The sequence below is a fragment of the Brassica napus genome, chromosome C6, assembly GCF_020379485.1.
Source record: "Brassica napus cultivar Da-Ae chromosome C6, Da-Ae, whole genome shotgun sequence".
Classification (NCBI taxonomy): Eukaryota; Viridiplantae; Streptophyta; class Magnoliopsida; order Brassicales; family Brassicaceae; genus Brassica; species Brassica napus.
The window spans coordinates 11,198,520-11,220,985 of NC_063449.1; the positions used below are offsets into that span (position 1 = coordinate 11,198,520).

The 22,466-nt window shown below is 36.3% G+C and overlaps 3 protein-coding genes across 5 annotated transcripts; 2 read left to right on the forward strand and 1 right to left on the reverse strand.

The window, feature by feature from the left end:
* Nucleotides 1-15,605: 15,605 nt before the first annotated feature.
* Nucleotides 15,606-16,311, reverse strand: LOC111213159. The gene has a single exon (XM_022714829.2). It carries the CDS (start codon nt 16,151-16,153, stop codon nt 15,764-15,766), a length of 390 nt encoding a protein of 129 aa, XP_022570550.1. The 5' UTR covers nt 16,154-16,311; the 3' UTR covers nt 15,606-15,763.
* A 409-nt stretch (nt 16,312-16,720) lies between these two features.
* LOC111213158 (protein NDH-DEPENDENT CYCLIC ELECTRON FLOW 5) lies at nt 16,721-18,203 on the forward strand. Its single transcript, XM_022714828.2, has 3 exons — nt 16,721-17,121; nt 17,194-17,819; nt 17,908-18,203. Exons 1-3 carry the CDS (start codon nt 16,878-16,880, stop codon nt 18,100-18,102), a joined length of 1,065 nt encoding a protein of 354 aa, XP_022570549.1. The 5' UTR covers nt 16,721-16,877; the 3' UTR covers nt 18,103-18,203.
* A 1,773-nt stretch (nt 18,204-19,976) lies between these two features.
* LOC111213160 lies at nt 19,977-22,155 on the forward strand. 3 transcript variants are annotated; one of them, XM_022714830.2, is made up of 3 exons: nt 19,977-20,523; nt 20,621-20,828; nt 20,976-21,437. In XM_022714830.2, exons 1-3 carry the CDS (start codon nt 20,382-20,384, stop codon nt 21,175-21,177), a joined length of 552 nt encoding a protein of 183 aa, XP_022570551.1. In that variant the 5' UTR covers nt 19,977-20,381; the 3' UTR covers nt 21,178-21,437. The 3 variants fall into 3 exon arrangements, with proteins under 3 accessions (XP_022570551.1, XP_022570552.1, XP_022570553.1); XM_022714831.2 differs by lacking the exon at nt 20,976-21,437 and adding an exon at nt 21,664-22,155 and having other exon boundaries at nt 20,062-20,523; XM_022714832.2 differs by having other exon boundaries at nt 20,062-20,523; nt 21,046-21,437.
* The last annotated feature ends 311 nt before the right edge of the window (nt 22,156-22,466 follow it).

Consider the following 22,466-nt stretch of genomic DNA (forward strand, 5'->3'; position numbering starts at 1 on the left):
TTCATTCTCTACAAAATAGAATCATTGCTCTCAACATGGTTATAATCAATTAAGAAGGCAAAGCTGAACATGAAAATGAAAAGCGAAATCGAGTTGTGATAAAAAAAACGAAATTGAAAAAAATTCTCTATCCCTAAATCATCTCAAATCATGTTCCAAACTCGTTGATCACAGACAATTGTGTTCTATTCCATGTTTAAACATCTGTTTCATGCATATTTGATCAAGGAATCAACACGGAAATAAGAAATTCACAAAACCCAAAAAATTGCTCAAGAACACGATTTCAGAATGTGGAGATTCGCGGAGTATACCTGTCTTAGGGTGAAGACGAGTGTAGGAATCAGGTAGAGCTCGAAAAATCAAGTGGAATAGAGCCCAAAATTGTTCAAATCGGATGATTATAGAGAGAGAAAGGGGGGGGGGCGAATTATAGGGGAAATCGGAGGGGATGAGAGTTCTAAGGTTTAGATCCAAAAAAGGTCGGGTTTTGCCTTATAATTCTGTTTTCCGAACACGCATCGATCGATGCGTTTTGTTTTTATAACGCATCGATCGATCACATTCTTACGGCCCGGGCCATCTTGGTAATCGATCGATGCGTTTTTGTTCTATAACGCATCGATCGATGCGTTTTTAAAAAAACATACAAGATTTTCCGAGGAAATTCCGAGGAACAATTCAGATTGTCGATCGACCGATGGGATACTCTCATCGATCGATCACAATCTTACGGCCCGGTCCATCCTAGTAATCTATCGATGCGTTTTTGTTCTATAACGCATCGATCGATGCATTTTTAAAAAAACATACAAGATTTTCCGAGGAAATTCCGAGGAACAATTCAGATTGTCGATAGATCGATGGGTTACTCTCATCGATCGATCACAATCTTACGGCCCCGTCCATCCTAGTAATCGATCGATGCGTTTTTGTTCTATAACGCATCGATCGATGCATTTTTAAAAAAACATACAAGATTTTCCGATGAAATTCCGAGGAACAATTCAGATTGTCGATAGATCGATGGGATACTCTCATCGATCGATCACAATCTTACGGCCCGGGCCATCCTAGTAATCGATCGATGCGTTTTTGTTCTATAACGCATCGATCGATGCATTTTTAAAAAAACATACAAGATTTTCCGAGGAAATTCCGAGGAACAATTCAGATTGTCGATAGATCGATGGGATACTCTCATCGATCGATCACAATCTTACGGCCCGGGCCATCTTAGTAATCGATCGATTTGTTTTTGTTCAAAAACGCATCGATCGATGCGTTTTTTTTAAAAAAAATTACGTTTTGAAACCCCAAACACTAGTTCGTCGGAATTTCCTCGGAATATTCCGAGGAAATTTCGAGGAAGAAGAGGGTTTCCTCGGAGTTCCCTCGGAATAATCCGAGGAAATTCCGAGGAAATAGGGTTTTTAAACCGAAAACAACGTTTTGCCGTTTGAATAACACCTATATAACCCTTATTAAGTGTCTTACGTTCATTATGAAGTCAAAAATTTGTTCCTTACCGTATAATTAACACTTTTCCGATTGTATGAACGAAATCTCGCAACATAAGAGAAACACTTATACCTTTTAACGAACGGTAAAGGGAATACTTTCAATTAGTTTTGAAATTTGTTATTTCATGGTTTATGCTCATGTATACAAAGAATCCTCAATGGTATGCATTACAATTGTATAAGAAATGAAATACGGCAAAAAAAATTGATGTTTTGAAACCCCAAACACTAGTTCCTCGGTATTTCCTCGGAATATTCCGAGGAAATTCCGACGGATATTTTACTATCTGTCGGAATTTCCTCGGAATATTTTCATTTTACCGGGCAAATATTTCGCGAAAATTGAAATTAGAATTCCGACGGAATTCCGACGGATAATGTCCGTCGGACCCTAGGTTTTATAACCACGAGCCCCTTCTTCTTCCCCATTTCTCTCTTCTTCCTCTGCGCGACTCCTCTCTTTCTCTCCGGCGATTTCCCCCTGAAATCCGACGATATCTCCGGCGATCTCCCTCTTCTCTTACACAAATCATGTAAGGACCCTATCCCACTCTCTTAGGTTCTATTTGTTAGGTTTTTGTGTAGTTTTGATAGATTTTTGTTAGGGTGATTGGTTAGGATTGTGATTTGGTTGTATAATAGGTTTAGAATTGTGATTTGGTTGAATAATTTGTTTTGTTGAATTGATTTAGAATTTTTTTATAATTTTTTTATTTTTTGTATTTATAAAATCGATTTTTGTATATAAAATCGATTTTTGTATTTTACAAAACGATTTTTCTATATAAATTCGATTTTTTGGATTTTACAAAAAAAAATTTCTATATAAATTCGATTTTTTGGATTTTACAAAACATTTTAATTATTAAACAATTTTTATTTATTAAAACTATTTTTTGTTTATTAGAACTATTTTTATTTATTTATTAAAAAAATTTAATATATATAAATCTTTTTCTGTGATTAAATTATTTGGGATTTTTTTTTAATAAAAAAAATTAATTTATATATTTCTGTATTTATTAAATATATTTTTTTAATTTACAGGTCTCATGATGATCAGACCCGGCCTCGACAGCGTCGTGGTCGTGGTGGTACGGGGAGCCAGTCTCGGGATTCCAGCCATTTTCAGGATTCCCCTTCGCCCCACAGCTCCAACCATACATCTCCCTCTGCTGCACCCGCTCATGCTCCTCTCGCTCCCGCTGCTGCATCCGCTCCTGTTCCTCCGGGTCCTCCGGGAGTGATGAGGGTTGCGGAGTTGGTTCAACAGCCCGGTCGTGACCATCTTCCGTATCTCACTCCGTATCCACATGGACGGGGTCAAACATGGTAATTAAACATTTTTTTTTCTTTAAATTTGGATTCATTATTAACCGTTTGTTCTTTTAATAAGGTTCAACCGATCCGGGAACGGGATCAGCGCATGGATCAACCGTATGATGTACTCGGCCCTCGACAGTGGACATCCGACTTTCACTCACTTCCCAACCGACAAGCAGGTTCTGTGGTTTCGTCAGTTTGCGGTAAGTATTCTAATTTTTTACTTATATTTTTAATCTTTAATATAAATTTTCTACTAATTGTGTTTTTTTTCAGCAAGAGTTCAACTGGAATTCCGATGAGACGCTCTTTATCTATCACCACTTCGTCCATAAAGTAATGGACAACTATGGGAAGCAGATCCACGAGTGGAAGAAGAAGTGGGAAATCAATAAGGTTCGATTTAATTTATTAAACAATTTTTTAATTTATTAAACTATTTTTTAATTTATTAAACTTTTTCTTTTTTTTTTAATTAAAAGGTCCCAAAGTCGATGAACGACACGGTCTGGAAGGAGTTGTGTGCGCATTGGGATAAGGAGGAGACGAAAGAAACTTCTTCCACCAACTCCACCAACCGCAGGAGCGACCGTAAAGGGAAGGGCATCTACAAGCATAACTTGGGTGCTCAATCTATTGCCACTCTCGGAGATCGCATGGTAAGTTCAACCGCTTTTTCTTCAATTATTTGAGTTTCAGAATTTAAATTTATTGTGCATTTCTTCTAATTTCTAATGTTTCTTTAATTTTATGTTTTTTTTCAAGGCGGAAGAAAATGATGGCGAGCCGGTCGATGATCTCGCCCTAATGAGGAGGGCGTATACCAACAAGAAGACCGGCCAGATTGATGACGGTCTTGTGAGGGACGTGGTCGACCTGGTCCAAACTCAGGTGGTAGACGAAGTGTCTCAGCTTCAAACCGAGGATGACGCTTCGACGGCTTCGACCAACTTGTCCCGGTTTCGAATCAACGAAATCGTTGAATCCGTAAGTTCTTTTTTTTTAAAGTTCAATTCATTTATTTCTTGGTTTAAATTTCTAAATTTGGCTTTTTTCTATTCAGTCGGTTCCAAAGAAGAAGGGACGTTTGTTCGGTTTGGGTCGTCGCACCCGGTCGGTTCCTCCTTCTTCTGCACCACCGCCCTTTGTTGATCCAGAAGTACTTACGGCTCAGTTGAAGGACAAAGATGATCGAATATCTTTGTTGGAGACCCAGATGGCGGCTCAACAGGCGGGCTATGAGGCACAGAGGAGGCTGAACCAGCAAATGATGGAGATGATGCAGAGGATGTACCCGAACGAGGTGTTCCCGGACGTGCCAGACCCGTAGTTTTTTTTTTCCCCAATCTCGGAATGTTTTATTTTTATTTGTGAAACTTTGAATATTAATTAGTATGATTTCAATTTTACTTTTAATTTCATATTTTCGAATTTAAATTTCAGAAATTTTATTTTTTCAAAAAAATTAATATTTTTTACATTCCGAGGAAATTAATTATATTTTTCACTAGATCGATCGATGCGTTTTTGAACAAAAACGCATCGATCGATCCGTTTTTTTTAAAAAATATAGCGAGGGACATTTCCCTCGGAATTTTCCGAGGGACAACTCCCTCGGAAAATTCCGAGGAACGGATCCCTCGGAATATACCGATGGAACAGTTCCTCGGAATAAACCGAGGAAAAAGTCCGTCGGTATACTCCTATCGATCGATGTATATATGTCCAAACACGCATCGATCGATGAACTTCCGAGGAATTATCCCGACGAAGTTCTACCTCGGTATATTCCGAGGACTTTTCCGACAAACAAGGGATCCTCGGAATTTCCTCGGAAATTTATTTCCTCGGAATTCCGTCGGAAAATTCCGAGGGATTTCAGAGGAAAAAAGAAATTCCGAGTAATTATTTCCGACGACGTGTTTCGTCGGAATTTCGTCGGAATAACGATATTCCGACGAAATTCCGACGATTTTTTCCCTCAGAATCCTTGATGTTTTCTTGTAGTGGTATGTCTATATGGTGCATATTGACGTCATGCATTCATGCTTAAGATTACATTGGTTTCATATGTAAGAAAATAGTTATGTGGTAGACCTTTTTATACTTGAATGAACAATGATACATCCACGCAATTATCCGAACTGATGAGATCGTGGTTGGTGTTACACTGTTATGAAAATATAAAGGTAATCAATGGAGTGATTAAATGAGAGGGAATAATTAATGGTTTTAGAGTTGTTAAAGGAACTTTTAAGCTCCTGATATCGTGTTTATCCATTATTCATTTGCCTCACCAAATCTTTGTATCTACAAAAGCGAACAATAATGATTTAAGTGGTTGTTGGCGATTTTTTTTTTTTTTATAGGATATGATGAAAGGAATTCAAAGGAGTAGCAATGGCATTATGATGAATGATCAAAGACACTTTGATTAATGCATGCACAAGAGAAGGAGGTGGAACCACAAGCTTTTGTAACATATTTTTCTTTTCTTATACCACTCCATTATTGTCTTCATAATGCAAACTTTATACACTTTTAAGAGTTATAAATTCTCCTATATATAAATTTATTCATAAGTTGTTGAGAAAATAGTTTACAGAAAATGGAAACATTTGAAATGTCTTCTCAGTCGGTAGTGTGGCATGTAGGTCCGGCCCTTTTGGTAGTACAGGTTTGGTGGTGGCAGTAGCGAGCTCTTGCTCGAGTTGGGAGATGGTTTCAAGCGTTGTGTGACGTTGCGTACAAGCTCGGCTTTGGTGGCTTGCAAGGTTCGTGGTAAGTATCTGAAACACTCCCCTATTAGTCGTCTTGCGCTTCATTGTCAGTAACGGTTACAAACTCGGTGGAGTTCATCGGAAGCTAGCTATTCCAGAGACGACACGGGAAGTCCCGGCATCCGAGGCAACAAGGAGAACCTCACATTCTCTTGATTCTCGTTCACTACAAGAAAACATGGGAGTAACGACTACGATTTACGACTACAAATGTGTAGTCGTAAATTACCTTCGATTTTACGACTAAGTTACGACTACCTAAATGTTCGTCGTAGCTTAGACGTAATTTTGCTACTAATAGTTTTCATCGTAAATTAACTTCTCGTTTACGACTACACTTTCATGTAGTCGTAAAGTAGTCGTATATATACGACTAAGAAACATCGACGCTGTACCATCTGATTAACGAACAATTTACGAGGAATGCAGTTGCACATTGGTGGTTACGTTATTATCAAACGTAAATTCGTTGTAAACCTACCAAAATCGAAATTTCCCTATAAATATGATCTTCTCCCTCATTCTTAAGATGCACAAAAAAAAACGAGAAAGAGTAAAAAAAATGTCTAGAAATATCTATGAGCTTTGGAGTTGGATGTATGCGCATAAAGATTCAAGCGGAAGAGTAACATAGATGTTCATGTACCACGCCGGACAGACGTCTCTCACACTAGAAACGAGTAAAATGTTTTGTCTCTGTCGTAAATGCAACAATACCAAGTTTGCTGCTAGTGAAACAGTTTGGAAACATATAGTAAATAGAGGATTTACTCCATATTACTATATCTGGTTTAACCACGGAGAAGCTGATAATAGAAATGAAGCTAGTAGTAGTAATTAGGTTGAAAATGTTCGTAACAGAGAGGAACCACATTTACCTTCTGAAAGTTGTAACCTTCAAGAGGATCATATGGTAGATCATGATAGGATGCATGATATGGTTACAGATGCATTTCGTGAAACAAGATCAGTAATAGAGGAGGTAGAAAATGTAGATGGGCCTAATTTGGATGCAAAAAGATTTTATGAGATGGTAGCAGCAGCTAATGAGCCAATTTATGAAGGTTGTAGAGAAGGTCTTTCTAAATTATCATTGGCAGCTAGGATGATGAATATCAAAACTGATCATAACTTACCAGAAGTTTGTATAGATGCATGGGCTGAGTTGTTTAAAGATTATTTGCCTAAAGATAATCAGTGTGCTGAATCTTATTATGAGATTCAAAAACTGGTTCATAGCCTTGGTTTACCTTCGGAGATGATTGATGTGTGTATATACAACTGCATGATATACTGGGGGGGGGGGGAAATGCAGAATTGTTAGAGTGTAAATTTTTCAAGAAGCCACAGTATAAACCGCAAGGACGTGGGCGGAATAGGGTGTCGTACCAGCGGATGTGGTACTTACCTATCAAGGATAGACTGAAGAGATTATATCAATCTTAAAAGACGGCAGCAGCGATGAGATGACATGCAGAACATACTCAGAAAGAAGGAGAGATCAATCATCCCTCTGATGTAAAAGCGTGGAAACACTTGAATTCGGTGTACCCTGATTTTGCAAGCAACCCCCACAACGTTTATCTTGGGCTCTGCACATATGGCTTTAGTCCATTTGGAATGTCTGGAAGACAATATTCGCTTTGGCCAGTTTTCTTAACGCCATACAACCTTCCACCAGAGTTGTTTATGGGAAAGGAATTGCTTTTCATGAGTATATTGATACCTGGGTCAAAGCATCCGAAGAGGTCCCTTGATGTTTTTCTACAGCCTTTGATAGAAGAATTAAAGAAATTATGGTCAACAGGCGTGCATACATATGATTGTTCAACGAGAACAAACTTTACAATGCGAGCAGTTCTTTTGTGGACCATTAGTGACTTTCCTGCATACGAGATGTTGTCAGGTTGGACGACGCATGGAAGGCTATCTTGTCCTTATTGTATGGGAAGCACAGACGCATTTCAGCTGAAAAATGGTAGGAAGACGTCCTGGTTTGATTGTTATCGGAGATTTCTTCCCATTAATCATCCGTACCGAAGGAACAAGAAATTGTTTCGGTCAAAAAGGGTTGTACGAGACGCCGCTCCGCCATATTTATCTGGAGAGGAAATCGAGAAGAATATTGATTATTATGGTTCACAAGACACAGTCAAGAAAGGGGGTAATTGGCATACTACTGCAAATATGTCTGCTGGTTACGGGACACAACATAATTGGCACAAGAAGAGTATATTTTGGGAACTTCCATATTGGAAAAATCTACTTCTATGCCACAATCTTGATGTGATGCATATAAAGAAGAACTTCTTTGACAACATCATCAATACATTGTTGAACGTCCCCGGGAAGATAAAAGATAACAAGAACTCAAGGTTGGATTTGCTTGCATTATGTTCTAGGATTGAGCTGCATATTAGAAACGATGGAAAAATTCTGGTTCCCATTTTCAGATTGTCAGCAGAAGCAAAAGCAGCGTTGTTCAAGTGGGTGGCATCAGATGTGAAGTTTTCTGATGGATATGTTTCAAATCTATCAAGATCTGTTGATCAGTAGGGACAGAAGTTTTCAGGGATGAAGAGCCATGACTGTCATGTGTTTATGCAACGACTTCTACCATTTTCATTTGCGGAGTTGCTTCCAAAAAATGTTCACTAGGCACTTGCAGGTAACAAATAAAGCTATTATTACTTCTTCTTGGAAAAAAACTTATGAAAAGTATCTTACGTTGGCTTGTACATTTGCAGGCATCAGAAATTTTTTCAGAGATCTTAGCGCACGCACCTTAACTGTAGATGTCATCAGACAACTTGATGAGAATATCCCGATCTTGATGTGCAACTTGGAGAAGATTTTTCCTCCGTCATTTTTTGACGTCATGGAACATTTAGTTGTACACCTTCCGTACGAGACATTGCTTCGTGGACCTGTTCATAACGGATGGATGTATCCTTACGAGCGAGCCATGAAATATTTGAAAGGGAAAGCTAAAAATCTGGCTAGGGTGGAAGGTTCAATAGTTGCTGGGAGTTTGAATGAGGAAACATCTCACTTCACGTCGTACTACTTTGGGTCCCAAGTCCGAACAAGAAAAATGACTACGAGCAGATATGATGATGGTGGTGTTATGCCGACATATATTATTGAAGATGTTCCAGACATATTCTGTCAGATTGGACGTCTAGGTGAGAAATTGAAAGAAGTTTGGTGGTCGAGTGAAGATGATGCTCACAGTGCCCACACATATATACTTCTTAACTGCGAGGAGATTGACGCATTTGAAAGGTAATTAAAATTAATTTGGCCGTTACATATTTTTACCACACACATATATATATATATATAGTACTCTTTAATAATATATATATTGGCATAAAACAGCGATTTCATTGCCCAAGTCGAAGAAGCTATACCAGGGATATCAACCAATGATCTAAACAAAAGGAAAGACCAACATTTTGTGAAGTGGTTGAAAACGCAGGTATACACATCACAAAATATAATATTTAAGGTTGATTATGAAGTTATATATTTATATATATATATATATGTTGATGATCCATGTTGATTATGATGATCCATTCTATCCTCAGTGGTTTCACGAAATGATACAAGGTCCGGTCGCTAAGGTCACCACAACATCAATGTATTTCACACGAGGCTACACTTTTCACACTTACGGATATGGAAGTCGGCGAGCAACAATGAATTATTGAGTATGTGTGAAAGGTGAAACTGATTTCTATGGAATCTTACAAGAGATCATCGAAGTAGAGTTCCCCGGCCTGGTGAAGCTGAAATGCGTTCTCTTTAAATGTGACTGGTTTGACCCCACCCTCAATAGAGGTGTTCGGTATAGCAAGTTTGGAGTTGTTGATATAAATGCTACACGGAGGTACAACAAATTTGAACCCTACATATTGGCATCTCAAGCAGACCAAGTTTGTTTTATTCCATATCCGAGGATTACACAATCTGGAATATCTTGGTTAGCCGCTATAAAAGTTACACCTCGGGGTCGAGTCTTGACTGATGAACAACCACCTTTACAAGAAGATATTGTAAATGAAGTAGAAGTACTAGAGCAAGCTACAAATGATATCTTACTTGTTGATCCATACAACCAGGGATATGAAGAACTTCCAGACGATGCAACAGACGAAGCCCACGAAGATGAATTTGAGGAAAACGATGAAGTGGATGATGTTTCTGATTATGAGTGATCGAGTTTCTATTGTATTATTAAACACTTTGTATTACATATAATATTTATATAACTTATCCGATCATGTTTATTCAATTAGGATGTTTGAGGTTTGGGGTTTGGAAGTGTATAACTTATGATGTTTGTGATTTGGGGTTTGGGGTTTCGGTTTTAGGGTTAAAACAAAAATCGAAGCTAATTAGTCGTAAATTACGACTCTCTTACGACTAGTCTAAAAGATAACGAAGCTAAGTAGTCGTAAATAACTACTCTCTTATGACTAGTCTAAAAGATAACGAAGCTAAGTAGTCGTTAACTACTACTAATTTACGACTAATATAAAAGGTATCGAAGCTAAGTAGTCGAAAATTACGGTTCCGTTACAACTAGTCTAAAAGATAACGAAGCTAATTAGTCGTTAACTACTTCCAATTTACGACTAAATGAAAACGAGACGACGCTTATTAGTCGTAAAGCCTCCGGCAGTTTCCTATAAAAGCTCACCACTTTGCTCCCCAAAATTCCAAACCAATTTCCTCATCAAATCATAAAGATTTGAATAAAAAAAGAAGGAGCAGAAAGATCCTAGAAAACATGTAGTTGGAGACAAGGCGAGACTTACGTAGGTTTCGCTTTGTCTCTTTCCACCTGTGTTTTTAGGTATATTTCTTCTCTTCTTTTTTATTCAAATTTTCAACGGTAGTCCCTAATTAGTCGTAAAGACTGCGTCCCTTATTGGTCGTAAATGTACGACTTATTTACGACCACTAGTATCTGATTAGTCGTAAAAAAAAAGTAGTCTCTCATTGGTCGTTATTAATCTTGGTCCCCCATTAGTCGTAAACTTACGACTTATTTACGACTGCTAGTCTCTCATTGGTCGTACATTTACAACGAATTTACGACTAACAACAAAACTCTATATATACGCAGACCTCGCGAAGCCATTTAGTTGCTCATTACCCTCTCTCTAACAACGACCTCCCATCTCTCTCTATGTATTTTTGTTTTTTTTTAAGATTTAGGTGGTTAGTTAGTTTAGGTTTGGAATTAGTTTTGGTTTGTAATTAGTCTACGATGGAATTAGTTTAGATGGAGTTAGACTATGATCAAATTAGAATATGTTTAGATTATTTTTATATAATAAATTTTAATTGTTTATAACCATGTTTTTTTTATGTTTTTTTTTTCAGATTGACGATATTGCTATGGCTAGCGGTAGACAGAGACTTAGGAACCTTACGTCTAGAAACTCTTACGCGAGTAACTTTCCTCCACAGTCGGATCCATCGGCTTCTACTTCCGGCACTGCATCCGGCCAAGAGAATGTGCCTGATAGCCAATATGCCGATCCGTATGTGCCTTCACATGCATATGACCCTGAAGCTTACTATCCGCGGTTCGATGACCCTGCTCAATTCTTTCCCCAGTACGATGAGCCTCCACAGCAGCCTCGGAATGAGCAGCATCATCCTCCACACCATCCTCAGCAGCAGTCCACCACACCCGAAGCTGCTCCGGCTCCTGCAGCAGCTCCGGCTCCCGCAGCTGCTCCGGCTCCTGCATTTGTTTATTTACATTTTTTTATTCTTTAAGTTAGTTTTACATATGTACTAATTAAATATCTATTTATTAATTGAAGGTTGCCTCGAAGAAAAGGGGACGTATTATCGGGATCGGGTCTGTCAACGATGTCTCGAGGGCAAGAGCTGAACACGCTGCAAGAATGGAAGAAGAATCTTCTCTCCGTAGGGATTTGACTGCGGCCAAAGAAGTCATAGCTGACCATAGGGACAAATTTGCATTTATGGCAAATATGTTCGATTTGATGATAGAGACAACCCCAAACATCAACCCGGCTCTTGCCTCTAGGTGGCAGTCTCTACGTCCGAGCTTTGTCCCCGAGCCCACTCCGGCAGAGCAGGCAGATTTAGAGCGACGTGCGGATGAGCATAGCTCCGGCCTCTTCGACGAAATAAACCTTAACACTTAGTTTTTTCGGTTTTAGTTAATTAGTATTATGAATGTTTTATATTATGGATACTATTATGTTTCTGAATGTTAGATATTTTCTTTTAATTTTATTAAATTTTAAAAATTAAAATTAAAATAAATTTAAATATTTGATTTTTATTAATATATTAAATTCGTAATCGAATACAAAATTCTAAAATAAATAAATAAAAGGGTTAATTTACGACCAATGAACATCTAACGTCGATGTAAAGTAGTCATTATATTACGACAAATAAACATCAACATAGAAGCAAATTGGTCGTAAGTTTACGACCTATATACATCTAATTTGCGAGACGTAAATGTGTGTCACATGTACGACTAATACTTTTATGTTGAACTTACGACCAATTTACTTAGTCACACATTTACGTCTGCTTTACGACTAAAGTCTTTAGTCGTAACTTTACGACCAATGTGCCTCGAATAATTATTTACGACCAGCTTCTAACGACCAATCGTTTTTCGAAGCTTTTTGGTCGTAAAGCCTATATTATGACCAATAGGCTACTAATACTGTAGTCGTTAAGGTCATGTTTTCTTGTAGCTGTTGATGGTAGAGAAAGGCAACCAATTTCAAAAGAAACCGATAACGGATTAGCGGAATGTGTCGGGTTTAGTGGGCGGGCGAAGCTAGTGTTTTAATATGTTGATTTTGGAAATTTTGTTCGAAACGGGTTTGTAACTGGATTTGAAATTCCCGATTTTCGGATGGATTAATAAATATTTATATTAAAAAAAAAGCATTTGAAATGATGGGGAGAAATTGTTACTGGGTGTCATGATTTGTGCTTCTAATACCAAACACAAATTCCACGTGTAACTGGAAGGCCATATGTATAATATTGTGTATGCATTTCTGTGCATGTAAAGACACAGTAGAGTAGCGATGTATGTGTCATGATTGGGCGTGATCATGTGAATGGATGTAAGCGTTTGTCTTGAGGGAAAGAAAGACTATTGAGACATGTGACTTTTTCTTGTTGTTTTTTCTTCTTACTGGTGAATCACAGACACAAATGCAAGAGATGAAACTTTTGAATCCTAATTTGACATGTTGCTATCATGTTTGAGACACAAAATGTCAAGCATGTGTTCTTCTTTTTGTTGTTTCACACTAAAAGTCATGCACCATTGCACCGTGTGATAGACTCTCCTAGCTGTAATTTGTCAAACAATGTTACGAACATGTTGGGCCAAAAGTCTAAACACAATCAATTGACCCAGACCGGCCCGGATGGATGATCATGGCATCGCCTTGGTACCAATATCTATGTACGGTAAAAACTCTATAAATTAATAATATTAGGACTTTAAAATTTTATTAATTTATAGAGATATTAATTTACAAAAGTTTTTTTATTTAGATTTTTTATTTTAAAATATATTTATTCTAAGATAAGAAAAATATTTGATTTCAGTGTATAGACATTGATTGTTATTTTTGAAATTTGACATTTATATTATTTTTGTTATATTATTTGATGTATATAATATATATTTTACATATAATATTACTAAATCTCATCAAAAATATATGAAGTGTTAAGGAAATATAAAAATAATTCCATTGAATATCAAACAAACAATATAATAATATGTTCTTACTTATATAAAATAAATATGTATACATATAAATTATTAATTTATAATTTTAATGGGACCATATATTTACATAGAATTTCCTAAAAAAATATTATCTTATTATTTTATCGATTTGTATCAAATTTTGAACCGGTCCAAATTGGGATCGATAAAATTTATTAATTTATAGAGATTATTAATTTATCGACTATTAATTTATAGATGTTCTACTGTAATTTTATCAAAAGAGATTCAGAAAGCAGCTGGATACATCGTCTTTTTACTTGGGAGAGAGATTGATTCTCCGTGTTTTATAATCCGAGTCTGAAACTGTGAACTGATTTGAAACAAATGCTGTCTAATCTCGATAAACTATCAAATTTTTGTAGTGTTTTAACATGTGTTTATAAACAGTAAACAATTCTATTTCACCAACCAATACGTCACATGGGTCAAGAACTCAACTCGATCACTCGAGATGCAACAAGAGATGAATTTTTGGGCAGAAAGAAAAGTCATTCCAAAAAAAAAAACAAAAAGAATGTCCTTGAAACCACACAAGTTCCTGAAAAAGATTGATGAGAGTATAGAATTGGAAGAAGTATAATTGACTCTCATCGAGAATATACAATATGCATATGCTTATATAGAAATGATGACTAAACCTAATTCCTACACTAATATGGAATATTACAATATAGAGAATGATAAGTTTCCTATTCTAATATATTCATGTTTATCTTGATCTTGGATTTGGGTCGATCTAGATCTCCCAATACCCTCCCGCAAGCTCATACATGGTAACACGTGTGAGATTGGACAAAATTTCAAAGTATGGTAGTAGAAGTAACTCCTGGAAGTAGTTGAGGTAGAGGTAGAAAAATCACTTGTTTTGGGGTCTCAAAATACTTAGCTTGAGTAGTAGTTGTAGTAGTTGAAGTACGTATACCTTTATACCATCATGAGCTCATGCTTCTTACGATGGAAGGCTACGTAAGAAACCATGCACAAACAAGTGCACCACAAACAGTTTGATGGTGTTGACTTTGCAGCGATTTGTTTGGTGGTAGTAGTATTAGGTGTGGCCTGTTAAAGCGCCAATAGAAGTGGTTGCTTGAAAAGAAAGCAACAACGATTTTTAGTAGTAAAATAGTGCGGAAGTGACGGCCTTGTTGTCGTGAATGAAACAAATGCGGTTTTAAAGAAGCGACGGCTTGATGAAGCTCGATTGCTTGAGTAGAAGTGGAATTTGATCAAGCGACTGTAGTAGATGTAGTAGTGGTGGCAACATGATGAAGCGCAGCAGTAGAAGTAGTAACTCGAGGAGGAAGCAACACTGGTTTGTGAAACAATGACGATTGTTCATGTTGCGGAAGCTAAGGCCGCTTGTGCAACTGCAATTGCTTGCGTAATAAAGTAGTCCGGAAGTGACGGCTTTTGTAGTCTTCAATGGAAACAAACGGCTCCTTTGATATGAATGAAGAAGCAACAGCCTTATAAAGCTCCATTGTTTGAGTAGTAAGGTAGTGTGTTGGCTCTTGTAGAAGTGTATGATGAATTGCTTGAGAACGTACTCTTCAAGTCAAATCTTCAAACTGGGTCTATAGAATAGCAGGAGTTGTTGATGATGTTAACGTAGAAGTAATATCTGCTATGCTTCTTTTTTTTTTCAGGAGCACGGTGATGTAGTAGTAGATATTGAAAGAGAGAAAAGAAAAAAAAAAAGGTCAAAGAATCTTCTGCTCTGATACCATAAAAAAGATTGATGAGAGTATAGAATTGGAAGAAGTATAATTGACTCTCATCGAGAATATACAATATGCATATGCTTATATAGAAATGATGACTAAACCTAATTCCTACACTAATATGGAATATTACAATATAGAGAATGATAAGTTTCCTATTCTAATATATTCATGTTTATCTTGATCTTGGATTTGGGTCGATCTAGATCTCCCAATAGTTCCCGTCTATCAAGAGTTCGAGCCTTGTGTTTCTGAGAAACCTCAGCTATTGGATTCATGACCACAAAACGATCAGCTTTATGGTTCTTATTAGGAAATTAAGAACCAACCATTGCTAGAAAAAGAAACCTTTTCAGAAATATACATCTAACACGAAATGAATCTATTGTAAGCACATGGAAAGAACACAACCAATTGCTCAAAGAACGACAACATAAAACTGAAAACTTTATTGACTTCGTATAATCTGTCTTTTATATTTTGAACAACCAAGAAACTTAATCATATACAACAAAAAGATTATAACTTTTCTCAATAAACAGAGGCATCATCATCATCATCACCTAATCAATCAGCTTAGAAAAGTCAATCATAATGAGAGTATTGATTGTAATAGTCATCATACGAAGAAGAAGAAGATCGATCATCATCAGAATCATAAACACGATGATTATGATAGAGATTATGCTCAAAAGCAAGCCGATCTTCATCATCAGCATCATCAGATAAAGAAGAAGAAGAAGAGGATTGAGATTCGTGGTAGGTGTAGGAGTAGAAGGAATCATCAGGAGGGAGACACATAAAAGTCCATAAACAGAGAACCAAACGACTCAACTGATACATCGGGTAGCAAACCGCCATGTCCACTAGCTGCCTTGTGTTGATCCTCTGCGACGACGGTATCCTCCACATCAGCTGCCACGTCTCCGTTGAGACGTCGGCGACGGCCACAACCGCCGCACTGTTGAACACCATAACACCAAAAAGACTCTCTCTCTCTTTTTTCTCTTCGGTGTGGTTTGTCGTCGCTTTGACTTTTCGTGAGTTTGGTACTAATAATGACTAAAGAGAGAGAGAGACTTTTTAAAATGTTTTTATTACACAACTATACAGAAAGAGATATATGTTTTGTTTATTCAATGCCGACTATAAAGTTGTTATCTTTGTAACTACAACTTGGATGGGGATGGACATTCGGTCTTTGGATAGTGTTCGGATATATATTTTAACTTTTTGATATTTGAATCTAGCTAGGTAAATAAAAAATCTAAATTTGGATAGGGATCGATTATTTTCGGATCCAAATCCGTTCAAGTCAATTTATATATGGTTTTTGACTATGTAATGGATTCGGGTCGGTTTAAATACTTAGATTCCAAAAAGATCCTAAGTATCCAAAAAGATCCGAATTACCTCAAAAATATGCAAATACCCCAAAAAAATAATAAAAGAGATATGTTTTGTTACTCAATGTGGACCAAAATGATCATTGTAAGGAGAATCATTTAAAAGTTGGAACCTTTCAGTTCTAAAACTTAAAGTCAAAAGCTTTGTGGTTATGTTACTTCTGTGATAAGCCCGGCCCATTACTTATCTTGGCACCGGAGGAGAGACAGAGATAGGGGCGCCGAAGCAGCAAGTGGTCATATGAAGTGCAAAGAAGATAAGGCTTGGCTGAAACGATTTCAGAGCTGTTACAATGGCTCTGTCTCATTCCACGGTTGTTTCACATGGTTGTACTCTTCCTTTGTGTAGATACTCAAAGCTTCGGCTTCTGAGCTCACCTTCTTTGCCACTTCATTTCAATAAAACCGTAAAGAGATTAGAATCTTTCCACCTTCCACCTCCATCAGCTGCAGCAGCTGCTTCATCCTACTTTCCTATCGACGTTGAGTATCTCAAGCGAGAGTTCTCTGGCCATGGAGCCACTTTCGAGGATATTGGTATATCATTCTCTAACTTTTAATTGTCTGATCGAATGAGAAGAAGCTTACAGACTTTGATGTGATGATTAGGTGAGACTTGTGTTGCCAAACTGAAACTAGACAACGGAAGTTCAGCCAATGTGACGCTGACACGTGGCATGGTAACATCGTACAAAGTCAAAGTCTGGCACGGAGGCAAAGTGGAGCTTCTCCACACATGGGTGGAGCAAGAAGAAGAAGAAGAAGTAGTGATAAGAGGAGGTGTTTCATCAGCATTTAGTTCATCAGATGACACTGAAGAATGGAGTCTCCATGGGATCACTGGAGATTCAGAGAATTGTGTTCAGGTGGAACTGAGAAGAAGTGACAAGAAGATCAAAGATATTGAAATGAAACAGATTATAACTCTGAGAGGAGACACATTAAGTATTGAGCTTTGTGTGACAAACAAAGGAGTTTCACCGATCAGTATCAAAGGCTGTTCACTTGTAAGTTATCTGACAGTGAGCACACCAGAAGCTACCTATGCAGTTGGGCTGGAAGGTTCAGATTTTGTTGAGACAACTCCTTTTCTTCCTCGTTTCGGGTTGGTTCAAGGAGAAGAAGAAGATAAATATGGGTTGAGTGGGGAAGAAGAGAGCAACTACAAACAGTTGAGTGAAGAGATGAGTAGGATTTACACACTTGCTCCAAGTAGCTTCACTATTATTGACAGGGTAATAATATAACAATACATACTACTACTTTCAATATAAACTTCATTTCAAATATTCTTTGTGGATTTAGTGATGTTAATTTTCTCAGGGAAGAAGGAACTCAGTGGTAGTGGGAAGAGAAGGGTTTGAGGAAGTGTATATGTACAGCCCTGGTTCCAAACTTGAGAGTTACACAAAGTCTGCTTATGTCTGTATTGGACCATCTTCATTGCTAAACCCAATATCTTTGGATCCTGGTTGTGTTTGGAGAGGCGTGTTGCATCTCCACAATCCTAATTCTTGAGCTGATCTATAAGTTGATTTATTAAAAAGTCTGTAAGAGTATAAACCATTTTAACAGACTTTCTTAGCAAGAAAAGTGAAATAATTACAGGACTTTTGCTATTCAGCATAAGACAATGGAAGTGAGAAACTAAGTAAATAGACGCAACCCTAGCAATAAGTTGAAACTTGAAGAATCTATAAGCAAAAAATAGGGATAGATGATTCTGTTTCATGGCATGTTATTGACTTGATTGCCTTGGGTTTACATTAGTAAATACTGTTTTATGTGTGATGACTAGTAGTTGTCACGTCCATCCATTAGTATATCACTATAAGATATCTCAAAATTAAATATTAATAATTTTAATATAGTTTAATAAATAATTAAATTTAAAGTCATTAAAGAGATTTAACAAAATAAAAAGTAACACATTTAACAAAGTGTCTTAATTTTTTTGGTTAGAAATCCCTTTCCACTTTTCATAATTTTTTAAAATTAAATAATCTTCAGAGATACTTGTTTAAATGCCGCAGTTAAGGTTGACCTGGTCCCCTGGACTATATTTGCGAAGTGATTTTGCCACATGTCATTTATACAATCAATTTCACAAAATAAATATGACATGGCTACTGAAATTGATGACATGCCTTATAGCTTAATATGGCATGGACAATTCCATTTAATGTTAATTTATATTTTTGGTAAACTTTTTAAAATACGGTAATAACTCATATATTACATTTAATGTCAATTTATATTTTTGAAAATGTTTTTAGAATATGGAAATAACTCATAAATCATCATTAAAATAAATATATTCAGATATGGCATTATAAATTTCGAAATATAATTTAATTATATATTTTTATATTATACAATTTTATTACTAAAATTTTCAAAAATGTATACAATTTCTTTAGAAAATTATAAAATTTAATCGTAAAATCATTATTTCTTATATATCTACAAATTTTATAAATATTGTTTAATTTTAATTTTTGGTACTTATGCAACTTTTACAAATTTATTTAATATATTTAATTAAAATAAATAGATAGAAAAATCTATCTAAGATTATAATTTCAAATATATACATGCATATTCTTAAATATAATTTTTAAATTTTTTATTGCACATGGTGCAAGAAGACACCTAGTATATTTGAGAAACCCTGTAATGTGTTTGTGATTGTGCTTTTGCAAACAAAGGTGATTGTGGAAGCACTGTAGCCTAATGATTAATGTTTAAAGGCTTCTACTCCCAGGTCTGGGGTTCAAATCTCAGACTATACAATTTATTGAAGATTACAGGAAATCCAGGTTTCAAGTCCCGGAGAGAACGATTTATTAAACAATTATGCAGACTACGGAAGAAAAGTTTACAAGGGATCTTCAACATGGTGCAAGTAAATCTAGTTAGGCGTGGATCTTCATAGGACGGCTTATGTGATGCAGTTAGGCGTAGGTCTTCATAAGGCATGTAGTATTGCCGGTTGTCGAATCGTCTATGTAATATTTCTCATATCATAATTGTAAGATCATAATAAATCAGCGTTAAAAAAAAATTGAATTAGTCAACGTCCAAGTTGACTTTTGAGATTAAATGTCACGAAAGGTAAAGACATTCATACATATTGTAATTACATGAATACATTGAGTAAGTACCTTGCAAAAGCAACTATGAAGGAGACCAACCTTCGTCATGGGCAAATGGGCACAAACAATATTAAGGGCCCAATAATCATAAAACAAACAGTTTGAGATAAGTTTACACATGTAAGAGGCAATTATCCAAAAAAACATTCAATTTCTTTTGAAGGCACATAAAAAGTAACATTTATTACCAGCACTATAAAAGAGTTTGGTTGGTTCTTAGGTCAAAATCCGTAGTAAAAAACGTACCCAGAGAAAAGAGAAAAAATGGGGGAGCATATTAAAATAGTGTAGAAGTATAGGACTTCTTCCTCTATTTCCTTATTCTCAGGCAAATCAATCAAAAGTGCTTTTTTCTTCTTCTTTTAGTTCGGAGTATCTCTCTGTCTCTCTAGAATAAAAAAAAAAGCATCACCCTTTATTCAAATTAATTCCTCTTTCAATCTCTGCTTATCGCTGAAAGAGAATTTTTTAACTCTCTTTCTTTTACAGTTAGAAATTAGCATTTTCCTTTTGTCTTTTTGACACTTTGTCCGTTTCCCTCTACTAAATCTTTGTGGATACTTATGCTTCTTCGATTCTCTTAAAAGAAGACTTTAAATTTATTTTGACATAACTCTGGTTATTCCTCCAAACCCCTTTTTTATGAGTTCTGTGCACTTCTCTCGCTGCCTCAAAGTTTGTAATGGGATAAAACTCGGAGAAAGAGGAGGTGTAAGGGAAGTTTCTCCATTGATGATAAACTGTTTCAAAGACCTAATACATGCTTTGATGAATGTTTTGCTTTGTAAGTTCCTTTTTCTCTCTCTATTATGTTTTTCTGTAAATCACTTCTCTGTCCATATACCTCACAAGTCTTTAAAAAAAAAACTCTTTTGTTTCAGCCACTAATGATGATGATGATGAAGATCATGTGGATGGTCATGGGAATGATGCTACAGAAGAAGATGACGCAAAGGAAGACGATGGTGATACTCCCACTCTGACAAGTAGTCTCAGAAAGGTGGATTCGAGTTCAAAGAAGAAGAAGGTACAACGGGTGGATGTGATGGGGATTAAGGAGCTTGCTGAGATTCGTGAATTCGAACCCAGGTTGGTTGGTCTTCTTCTCTCTTCCATCTCATATTTGTAGGGACTAGTCAGAGTTTGGTCATAAAGGTTTGTTTGTAATGGAATCAGATTCTTCACTATTTTCGTTTGGTTTCTTTACATGAATAATGAGTTTTTTTTCTTAACTAGTTCAAAACATTACGTTTCTATTTGGTCTGTGGAGAATTTGATGGATTATCTCATTTTCTTTGCAATGAAGAAAAAGATGATATTGATCGGCGGAAAAACTGTGTGTGTGTTATCCTGTGATCTCTCCAATTTAGTTTTAATGGAGGGTCCAAGGCCAGCATTTGAATCTATATACATAGATAGAGAGGTACATATAGAGTGAGCGAGAGAATCTGCATTTGTCTTCTTCTTCTAGAGATGCTAATTAGTATACATCTTTAACTTTATTCGTTTCTTCAACCATTTAATGGAAGCTGTTTTGGGGGGTGATCAAGTTCTGGAGTAAGTTACAAATTTAGCAATCACTATGTCCGTCAGACAACTTTACTCGGTCTGTAACTTCAGCAGCTTGTTGTCTTTTGACGTAGCTCTTTCTACATTTTGTAAATAATAATAGTAAGCTTTTCATGTGTGTGTATAGTAGTTCAGGCGGGTGTTGCTTTGTCACTTTCCATATCTAAGTTTTCTACTTGTGTTCTGTCAAAGCTTGAAGCAAATAGTGTCAAAGATAGTCCTAATGCAAAGTATACCTCAAGGTTTAGGCCTCCAAAAAGTGATGTGAATTGATCTGCATTCGGCAAGATCTGCCACCAAACCCCTACAGATAACCCTCTAATTCCATTCTCAACTTCTAAAATCTAAATGACAGGTGCATTGTATACCCTGATTGAGCCAAGAACAAGAGTGACATGTCCCACCTGCCACTCCGAGATATCCTTCGCAATTGTTTTCAGATCAAAAACTTTCTATTCATCTTATCAGGAAATATTGCAGATATTCAATGTGAAATGAAGAATAACAAATGATATGCAACAACCATACCTTGTTCAGGGAAAACCTGAAATATGGCAGATATCACTCCGTTGACAAACTCTCTCAGATTATCCACATGATACCTAACGTGGCAGTGCTCCGTCCTTTGGTGAACTCTCTCAAGTCTTCTTTAGTGATATCAGAGAACTGAAATCCTTTGTAAGCAGCTACTTGTTCAATCAGAAGCTTATCGAGTATTTCATGCAATATTAGAACATGTGAACAAACATAAACTCAATAGAAATTTGCTAACGTTTCATACAATATTACATCATGTAACAAAAAAAACAGAAGCAAACATAACAATTTGAATAGTAAGTACAATGGATACTCAATATAAATTAATAAACACATGTTCATTTTTTAAAATTGTTTCAAACATGCAGAATACTACAATTCTATAAAAGAGGTACCAATAATTTTGATGTACAGTTCATTGTTCAAATTTTCATTCTTCATTTCTTTTTTATTTGTACAGATGGATATAGTTCTTCACAATAACATAGAATTGATTGGATAGTGGAGAAGTATCATATATTGCATGACATAACTCTAATCAAGATAAACACAGAGCTTCTGGACAAGAGTTGGTATTCTTGGCCGCAATTTGGCATCTCAAATCATGTTGGCCAAGTTGAT

Bases quoted from the DNA above. Each gene is read 5' to 3' on its own strand.
- LOC111213159 (XM_022714829.2), bottom strand. From the start codon at position 16,153: ATGGTGTTCAACAGTGCGGCGGTTGTGGCCGTCGCCGACGTCTCAACG.
- LOC111213160 (XM_022714830.2), top strand. From the start codon at position 20,382: ATGAGTTCTGTGCACTTCTCTCGCTGCCTCAAAGTTTGTAATGGGATA. The intron at 20,524-20,620 runs GTAAGTTCCTTT...CTTTTGTTTCAG, and splicing joins TTTGATGAATGTTTTGCTTT to CCACTAATGATGATGATGAT. The intron at 20,829-20,975 runs GTTGGTTGGTCT...TTTCTTAACTAG, and splicing joins ATTCGTGAATTCGAACCCAG to TTCAAAACATTACGTTTCTA.
- LOC111213158 (XM_022714828.2), top strand. From the start codon at position 16,878: ATGGCTCTGTCTCATTCCACGGTTGTTTCACATGGTTGTACTCTTCCT. The intron at 17,122-17,193 runs GTATATCATTCT...TGTGATGATTAG, and splicing joins AGCCACTTTCGAGGATATTG to GTGAGACTTGTGTTGCCAAA. The intron at 17,820-17,907 runs GTAATAATATAA...TAATTTTCTCAG, and splicing joins GCTTCACTATTATTGACAGG to GGAAGAAGGAACTCAGTGGT.